Here is a 9,313-nt window from a genome sequence, read left to right on the forward strand (position 1 = left end):
TGATCAAGACATTAAAAGATGTTCCATGACACTCTGAAGTGAAAAGGTTTTCATTTCACACCTCATTCGCTAACCTGTCGTCTTCGTACTGTAACCACCGTTTTTTGTATATTTCAGTCCGTTTGAGAGACTTGTTTACTTTGTAGTTACTGCTGTCAGGGTTCTGCCTTTATCAGCTGTCTTCACATCTATCTGTTGTTAGAAGGTGTTTATAGTTTCACCTGCAGGGAAAATACATCTCATGAGAGGCTTCATTGGGCCTTAGATAAGTCTGGATACGCGTCTGTGTGCTGTTAAGGAATTTATGACGATGCCAGTGGGCTTCAGGAGCTGGCAAAGACATTGACAGAGGCACAACATCCAGAAGTTGAAAGATAGAAGAACTTTGAATTTTCACTGAATTTTTGCAAGAAATTAATCAGACTGAGTGATCTGGACACGACTATGTGATATTTGTACAAAGCTTTTCTTAAGATTCACAGTAAAAAGAAAAAAAAACAGAAGCTTTCTGTTAAAGCTCCTCTTTTGGCTGCAACTCGTCCACAAATCATTTCAACTGGTTCAGGGAAGTTCGCACTTGCCTCACAGGTATCATTTGAAGTTTACAGCTCAGTGTGATGATTCAGCAGGCTTGTTGTGAGCTGCAGCAGCTTGGCACCAGCTACACCTTTCTCCAGGTCTAATGTTGATACAGGAGATGGATGGAAAGCAAACGGCCGCACCCAGCACTCAGCACGGCTGGGAACACACGGCAACACCTTTCTGTTAAAAATGAGAAGGTAAAGAAGCCAGCATGAAGGATCAGTTCCTGGTGGACACCTGACCCAACCTTCCTTGACACTAACTGTCCCCAGTATCCACCGCTGTGATGGAAACAACATGTAGCTGCAGTTTTCTGCGTTGCTGTCTGATTGTATTTAAAACGGATGCAAATTGATTCTGTTTGATAGCAAGAAAACGTAAAATTGATCATTGTAAGAGGAGAAAAAGAAAAAAGCTGCTCTCCCTGAGGCTGGAAGCCAGAATTTCATTTTCACAGTGAAATTTCAGATCAAAATAAACTAACTGCAGCCACTGGATTAGCCACAGTTGGTGAATTTATTCATTGAGGTTCAACTTTAGAGACTTTATTGTGAGAACTTGTGCTGCTGGCCTGCACTGCAGTACAAACTGCTCCTTAATAGAGTCTGGGGTCACAAGCTGTTAGCTGATCGGCTAACCGAACAGTACATGGCGAAGCTGCTGGGGCTGGGTGGGCAATAAGGATGTTTAGGCATGTTTGTTGGTTGGCTTTGAGGGCTAAGTGAGGTTGATGGATGGTTTTGTTTTTAGCTTAAAAAGCAAACCTTGAAGATGGCTGATAAACACCTTTTTTTTTTTTTTGCTGTTCTGTTGAGTGAACCTGTAACCAACATGTTGACTGAAACTCGCATTAATCATCAGTTGTATCAATATCCTAAGTAATTTATATTTACTTAAATCACCAATGAAGTTATATTGGCTTCAAAATAAATTCTGACATTTCATTTAAATGTTTTCCTGTGTTGTTTGGTTCATTTGCTTTGAGTTTAATGGCTTGCTTAACCTTCATGTTTTTATTTTCCCTTTCATAATTACTCTATTATTATTTTTATGATTATTTGTCAAGTCATTACTTCAGGTGAAGGAGTTTTAGACACGAATGAAACCCAACATGAAGCTGTCCGACTCTTTTATTCAGAATTATTCTTGTTACTTTGAGAGAAATGTCAGCGATTTTAATCTTCACTGGGACCTCACAGCAGAACAAAGTGATAATTATGTTATTTTCTTTCACCAAACTTGTCTGTTTAACACACATGAAAACTGCACAAAGCTCAATCTTGGTTTTTGAATAAGAGAAATGTGTCCTCAGTGTTCTCATGCACACATTATTTTAATGACACGTTTAGAAACACTTTCATGGCAACTAATGTGAAATGTTTATATCAGCTGCTGTAGGGTGCAGTGATTGTTCAGCTGTCTGTGCTGGCAGCGTCAGTGTCTGCATTAATGAAACTAAGTGGAATTCATCCTTTTGAGATCCAATATAAAATATTTAAAATTATGTTGAAAGTAGCAAGTAAATAAAACTGAAAGCGGATCCAGCACGGTGCCCTGTGGCACTCCGGATTCAGTGTTCACGCTTTGCAATGACAAGAATATCAAAACCTGCTTCAACTGCTGTTTGAAACATCTGTGTGAGAAAATCCCCTTAAAATTAAAATAAATGATGTCATTTCCTGTTATAGGTGGCTATAGGTAAAGGCAGCCACCCCAATATGGTGAAGGTGTTTGGTCCTGGAGTGGAGAAAACTGGACTGAAGGCCAACGAGCCCACACACTTCACTGTGGACTGTTCAGGAGCTGGCGACGGTAAGAAAGACACACACACTTAAAAACACGCACACACACAGAGTAATAATTAAGACAGGAAATCTCCACAGACTGTTTTTATTTGGTGTGAAGTTTCCATCTCTGTCAGAACAGCTGACAAACAAAGTTTACACACTCTACACAGATAAACATGTATCTTTATGTTGTCTGTGAGTGATTCTCACACGCACACGCACACACACACACACACACACACACACACACACACACACACACACACACACACACACACACCTCCCTGGTCTGTCTTGGCGATGATCTCAAGGCAGAAATATCCTGACAGGAAATTCATCACCCCGACCTTCCTGAGCGGAGCGAACACGAACAGGGCCGTGCTTCATCCACCTGACAACAATACCTCGCCGAGGCACTTAACTTTCTAGCTGGCATGTGTTTTAGCCATAATAATATCTGGGTAATACATATTGCAGTCGTCCATAATTCATGTAACCATAGTTACATTCTAACTCTCGTTTTAATGTCTGTAACAGCCGTGTAATGGCTACAGTTTTACTCGTTTGGAGTAAATCAGTGGAAATCTGATGGCGACTCCAGGAGTGGAACATAATTAAGTACATTTTTTTCAAATTGTGAATTACTATTATTTTACTTGAGTAGATCCATTTTATGGTGTATCATACTTCTTGTCGCTACATTTCAGGAAGAAATATGGCGCTTTTTACTGTCCTACTTACTGCAGTTGTACCTACGAGTTACTTTGAAGGCAAAGGTTCGCGAACAGCATGTAGAATATGATATTTCAGATGCATTACTGTGTAGCACATCCACAATATATCACATTCTGCCTCTTAATGTGTGCTCTTTGTTATGGTTTAAGTACATTTCGCAGCTAATGCTTCTGTACTTCTCCCGAAAAAAGATTTTTAAAGCAGGACTTGTAATTACAGTGGAGTAATTTCACATTGAAGTACTTCTCATTTTACTTCACGAGAAGGTCAGGTTTACTTCTTCCACCATGTCTTGTTCTTTTAAAAAAAAAGGCACTGAGTATTTGAAGGAACAATAAGGCACCGCCTGGAGGGACTTTTCAGATTGTTGGCGGCTGATGGATTTGACCCGTTTCTGTTGTCTGACGTGGTTTCCCGCTTCATTCGTTCCATACTTTGAATTCCTCTGCTGTGATTGACAGCTCAGCTCCGCTGCAGGGCCTGTGCTGCCGGTTAGCTCGTAGCTTACATTAGAGTTTACAGTGTGAGAGCAAAGTGCCTCTGGCATGAATTAACAAAATGAATGAACGGCAGTAAACAAAAGCGCTCTAGCACCCCCCTGTGGCCGTTGGCGTGACTTGAAAGAGGAAAAAAAGGCTGCTAAATAGATTTTTACACGAAGAACAACTTGGTTCTAATTTCTCTGAGACGCTCGTTGTCACAGTAAGAATAAGACATATGAAGTCTTAATGTGCAGTTTGCTCCAAAGATGATATTCTGTGTTTGTTCAGGTGATGTCAGTGTGGGCATTAAGTGCGATGCCAATATGGTGAGTGACAAAGAGGCCGACGTGGACTTTGACATCATCCCCAACGCCAACGACACCTTCACTGTCAAATACATCCCTCCTGCTGCTGGAAGACTGACCGTCAAAGTCCTGTTTACTGACAAGGTACACACACGCTCACACACACACACACACACACACACACACACTGTTCCCTGGATTGATCTGTGAAAGTGATGACGGTCTATTCTGATGAACTGTGGTGTGGATTTTTTTCCACAGGAAGTTCCACAAAGTCCCTTTCAGGTCAAAGTTGATCCTTCCCACGATGCATCGAAGGTTAAAGCAGAGGGTCCTGGACTGGCACGAACTGGTGAGAGACACGCACACACACAGAGTCAAGATGACCCTGTAAACAATTTCCAAGAGAGCAATTTTTGTTTGGTGTGTTTTAATTTACTTCTAATTATATTACTGATGCACCTTGAAACCCCCCCCCCAACCTGTCCAGGTATTGAAAGTGGAAAGCCCACTCATTTCACAGTGTTGACTAAGGGAGCCGGTAAAGCACCGCTGGATGTCTCCTTCTCCTCCCCTGTCAAAGACTTTGACATCATTGATAACTACGACTACTCCCAGACGGTCAAATACACACCTGCACAACAGGTATGTCAGAAACATCATGTGCACACCTGTACATGAAATAGATAGCAGGACACACAATTGTACGAAACATTCACCTGTTCAATAGATAAAGTTCTCTGTAACTTTTACCAGCCAAACATAATAATAATAATATAAAAATAGTAAAAATGAATTTTGTTATAGTCAGTCATGATGGCACATCAGGAACAGCAGAGAAAACACTTAAATGTTTTTGTTGAAGTTGTGACCGACACTCCTGTCCTGTTCAGGTGTGTTTTCAGTAGAGTTTAAGAGCCAACAGAGCCAGTGTTTCCCCTCCTGTCTTCTTCCAAACTGTTTTTAAATGGAGTTACTGAAGTGTTGGGTCTGCATGCTGCTCCTGTCCGCAGGGGGAGATGACGATTGTGGTGAAGTTTGGAGGGGATCCCATTGCCAAGAGCCCCTTCACAGTCGGGGTCGCTGCCCCGCTGGATCTGAGCAAGGTCACCCTGGACAACCTGGACGGAAGTGAGACCTCAGTCTTTGCACAGCTCGCTTTCCTTCCCCAGTAATCATTTCCACCTTGTTAACTCATAAACGTCTTTCAGGAGTGGAGGTCGACCAGGAGCAGCAGTTTATGGTGGACACTAAAGGCGCAGGAGGTCAAGGTCACCTGGAGGTGGAAGTGGTGGGTTTATTGCTCATGTTTTTCACTTAGGTGACAAAATTTGGTTATTAGGATCACTTCATTGTTGGTTTTGTTCATTTAATGAAATTACTTTACCAACCCTGAATGTAACCAGACTCACATTAAGCGTGTGTTTTTGTTTGATTGTGTGTGTTACTAGCTGAGTCCCAGCCAGCGGGCAGTACCCTGTAAAGTGGAGCCTCAGCCCGGTAAAGCAGGCATCAGTCTGGTCCGTTACACCCCCACAGAGGAGGGGGTCCACGCTGTCAACGTGTCCTACGATGGACACCCTGTTCCCGGGAGCCCCTTCCCCGTGGAGGCCCAACTGCCTCCAGACCCGAGCAAGGTAGAATCTGAAACGTGAAAGTAAAAACTGAAAATATGATAAAAGTGGCTGAATGGCATCATTGTTGTCCCCTCCTGCCCCCTTCTGCAGGTGAAGGCATTCGGTCCTGGTCTGAAAGGAGGTTTGGTGGGAAACCCAGCCGAGTTCACCATCGACACCAAAGGTGCCGGCACCGGCGGTCTGGGGCTGACGGTGGAGGGGCCGACCGAGGCCAAGATCGAGTGCTCGGACAATGGGGACGGAACCTGCTCTGTCTCCTACCTGCCCACCGAGCCCGGAGAATATCTGGTTAACATCCTGTTTGAGGCGGTCCACATCCCAGGCTCGCCATTCAAAGCTGACATCCAGATGCCCTTTGACCCCTCAAAGGTGGTGGCGTCAGGGTCAGGCCTGAAAAGAGCCAAGGTGAGGGTCTGGAGAGGAAGACGAACAGGCGAGCTGAGACTAAAGATTCCGCTTTTACAAAAACATCCAGCAGTTGAAACCAGCTCAGCGTCAGACTTTGTTGCAGTTATGTCGATGAGTTCTGTCCAGTCACCTGAAGGAGACCATTAAAGGAAAATGGAGCCACTTCCCAGCTTTGATCTAATCTTTGATATTTTGCCATGTTGACTTTTACAGTTTAAATAAAGTATGAAGTCTTGTCTGTGTGCAGGTTGGAGAGACCAGTGTGGTGAATGTGGACTGTTCTCTGGCTGGACCGGGACAACTCAGCCTGGAGGCCGCGCTGGACGACGACTCCTCCCCGACGAGTCCTACTGGTTGTGCAGCAGGTAACACTAACGCTGTTTCCTGCTGTAATATATTCTGATATTCAGATGGTCTGTGATGGAAATATGAAAACCAGAGCATTTGTTCCAGGTGTTAAAGCTAAGACAGAGGTGGTGGACAACAAAGACGGGACCTACACTGTGACCTACGTCCCCCTGACCTCCGGCATGTACACCCTGCTGCTGAAGTACGGAGGCAAGGCCGTCCCCGGTTTCCCTGCCAAGGTGATGGTGGATCCTGCTGTAGACACCTCAAAGGTCAAAGTGTTTGGACCCGGAGTGGAGGGACAAGGTGCAGTATGGTCCATCTGAGTTCTGTTTGTGTAATGGTGGTGTTTGGCATTTGAAATCATGTGGGGAAAAAGAAAACCCCGTGGACTGTCCCTTTAAGCATGTGTTTTTCTCTCTCCTCCAGCTGTTTTCAGAGAAGCCACCACAGCGTTCACAGTGGACGCCCGTCCTCTGACCCGCCGAGGAGGAGACCACGTGAAGGCGGAGGTCAGGAACCCATCCGGAGCGCTGACAGACTGTATGGTCACCGACAACGCCGATGGGACCTACGGCGTCGAGTACACCCCTTTCGAGAATGGTAACACACCTGCTGCACCCAAACACAAACACACATCCAAACACACACACACACTTTTTCAGTCATCTACATCAGCTGCTGTCTGTGTTGGTGTGTATGTCAGGTGTTCACAACGTCCAGGTTCTGTATGATGACACACCGGTTCCTAAGAGCCCGTTTAGGGTTTCTGTATCCGAAGGATGTGACCCCAGCAGGGTGGTGGCTACTGGCCCCGGGCTCCAACAGGCCCTGACTGACAAGCCCAACAACTTCAACATCATCACCAGGTACTGGTGAAGACACTCTGTTTGAAGGCAGACTGGTTTTGATGAGTGGAAACATCTGTTGACTTCAGGTAAAACCATTGCGTTGATCCTTTACCAGGGGGGCAGGTATTGGTGGTCTCGGCATCACTGTGGAGGGTCCGTCAGAGTCAAAGATGTCTTGCAAAGACAACAAAGATGGCAGCTGCAGCGTGGAGTACGTTCCCTTCTCCGCCGGCCTGTACGACGTCAACATCACTTACGGAGGAGAACACATCCCAGGTGAGATGACAGATTGTGCCTCTTGTGATATTTTATTTTTATTCTATTTTTTTTCTTTTTAGTTTCCATTCTCTGTGTGTGACACTCAGGTCAGCTTATAAATCTTTTAAAACGCCAAATTAAAAGTTTCGTTTTCAAAAAAGATGAGATAATCCTTTAATGTTCCAGTGTTGCAGCATCTCCAGACAGAAAATAAAACCAAACACATAAATACGTGTAAGCTGTGGTGTATTGAATACTACAGACAAAATATACTCATGATCAGCAGTTTCCTAAAACAGCTGGACACTAGCTTTTAGTGAACTAAACTGAGACACGAGGAAGTAGTGCGTCTGGACGGGACTATTTTAGGTGGTGGATTAATCCACATTTGGTGCTTCGGTGAGTTTTTCCAACAGTGAGTCACCCGATGCGACTCACTGACATGTTTTTGATAGATTTTGGACAACAAGGAGCCAGATTAGACAGAGAGAGACGTGTGTTAGTGGATCAGTTCATTGTTGTTTTTTTGGTGTTTGTATGGGATTCATTGACAATAAGAAAAAAAAAAACATTTGTTGACAATAGAAAGAAAGGTATCCTTTTAAATTTAGATTAAAGAAAGCTCAAATCGTCTCAGAGATTCGTCAGTCGATCAGCTTAGTTTCTGTCCTGAAGGTTCTTTAACGTCGAATCCCTTTGTGACATTTTGCAGACTTGGCTCTTGTTTCCGCCTTTAAACAACCACTGATGTTAAAAGGTGCGCTTCATGTTTTCCAGTTAATACTGAAAAGCTGTTATTGGCTGATAAAAGACGTACCGCGTGTTTGGGGCTTTAATGCTTTAAAGATGTGGTCGAAGTTAAAAGCTGCAGCTCGGTTTAATTAACTTTGTTCAGTACAAAAGCTCAGCGTGTTTCCTGGTTTGACACCTTTCACACACGGCTGTTGGTTTGTGGTTTCTGGTGCTGCATGAAGGCGTCAACTGGAGTTACACACAGCTTCAGGATACAGAAACCACATCATCCGGATCAGACTTATTAAGAGTGTAACACCAGGATAAGTTTTATGGAGTTACTGCACTTAGCCTGCAGACAGCCGGAATTTGGTACAGCATTTTCCAACAGGGCAACAGTATGGCTGCCATTAAAGATTATTTTCATTATCTGTTAGTTATTTAATTTGATTCATTATTTGGTGTATAACATGCAGGAAGATGGCGGGGTGGGGCGGGGGTCCCAAATTTCCAAACCTTCAAAATAAAAGATCTTCAAATAGTTTGTTTTATCCAACAAACACTTCAAAACTTAAAGATATTTACTAAGCTGTCACTGTAAATGGTTGGGAACGGTTGAAGTTCAGTGTTGTTTCCTGTGCAAAGATATGGATCTTATTCGCACAAGATACTGAACTAGTTATCTGAAAGGGTCTCTGAAAGGTGAATGATGTGATGCGGTCGGCTTTTGTTTGAAGACGTGGGTGTCGGAGAATTTCATCACTCAAGTGGTTTTCAAACGCACAGGTTTCTCAGATTTGTTTGAACAGTAAGTTTGCATTCGTCTTTGTTAGAAGGTGAGGCGCGGGTTGGAGGTGGATAATCTGAAACACAAATTCACAGGATTTATGGCTTTGATGGAATTTTTAATCTTGTGAGGTGACTTGACATGCTGTTGACCCAAAGAGGGTCATGAGTTAGGAGGTGCCAGCCTGTCCAGGGCTGAAGATAAGACGAAGCCTTGGAGTGACTGCAGACTCCTCGGATTATCGTGAGCTTAGAGACACTTTGACACTGACCGAGAGTTACACATAACTCTTATCTCTGTGCCTTTAAGCTTTTGCCGTAACTTTGCACGTGCTGCCAAAATCCTCTTTTAACGGCTTGCACTGCTTTTTGCACAGCACAGAAACTGTCTGATGGGAATGT

The 9,313-nt window shown here is 43.9% G+C and overlaps 1 protein-coding gene across 2 annotated transcripts in view; it reads left to right on the plus strand.

Annotated features, from left to right (window-relative positions):
* Window positions 1-9,313, plus strand: part of LOC124056952 (filamin-B) — a 57,046-nt gene that overhangs the window by 31,808 nt on the left and 15,925 nt on the right. For both annotated transcript variants that reach the window (XM_046384926.1, XM_046384927.1), the window contains exons 16-28: window positions 2,271-2,394; window positions 3,875-4,035; window positions 4,153-4,243; window positions 4,382-4,536; window positions 4,905-5,022; window positions 5,103-5,182; window positions 5,343-5,528; window positions 5,619-5,933; window positions 6,184-6,301; window positions 6,390-6,590; window positions 6,714-6,887; window positions 6,991-7,153; window positions 7,251-7,411. In XM_046384926.1, the coding sequence (XP_046240882.1) occupies window positions 2,271-2,394; window positions 3,875-4,035; window positions 4,153-4,243; window positions 4,382-4,536; window positions 4,905-5,022; window positions 5,103-5,182; window positions 5,343-5,528; window positions 5,619-5,933; window positions 6,184-6,301; window positions 6,390-6,590; window positions 6,714-6,887; window positions 6,991-7,153; window positions 7,251-7,411 (2,047 nt within the window). The remainder of the gene's footprint in view (window positions 1-2,270; window positions 2,395-3,874; window positions 4,036-4,152; window positions 4,244-4,381; window positions 4,537-4,904; window positions 5,023-5,102; window positions 5,183-5,342; window positions 5,529-5,618; window positions 5,934-6,183; window positions 6,302-6,389; window positions 6,591-6,713; window positions 6,888-6,990; window positions 7,154-7,250; window positions 7,412-9,313) is intronic.

The sequence above is a fragment of the Scatophagus argus genome, chromosome 3 (assembly GCF_020382885.2).
Source record: "Scatophagus argus isolate fScaArg1 chromosome 3, fScaArg1.pri, whole genome shotgun sequence".
Taxonomy (NCBI): Eukaryota; Metazoa; Chordata; class Actinopteri; family Scatophagidae; genus Scatophagus; species Scatophagus argus.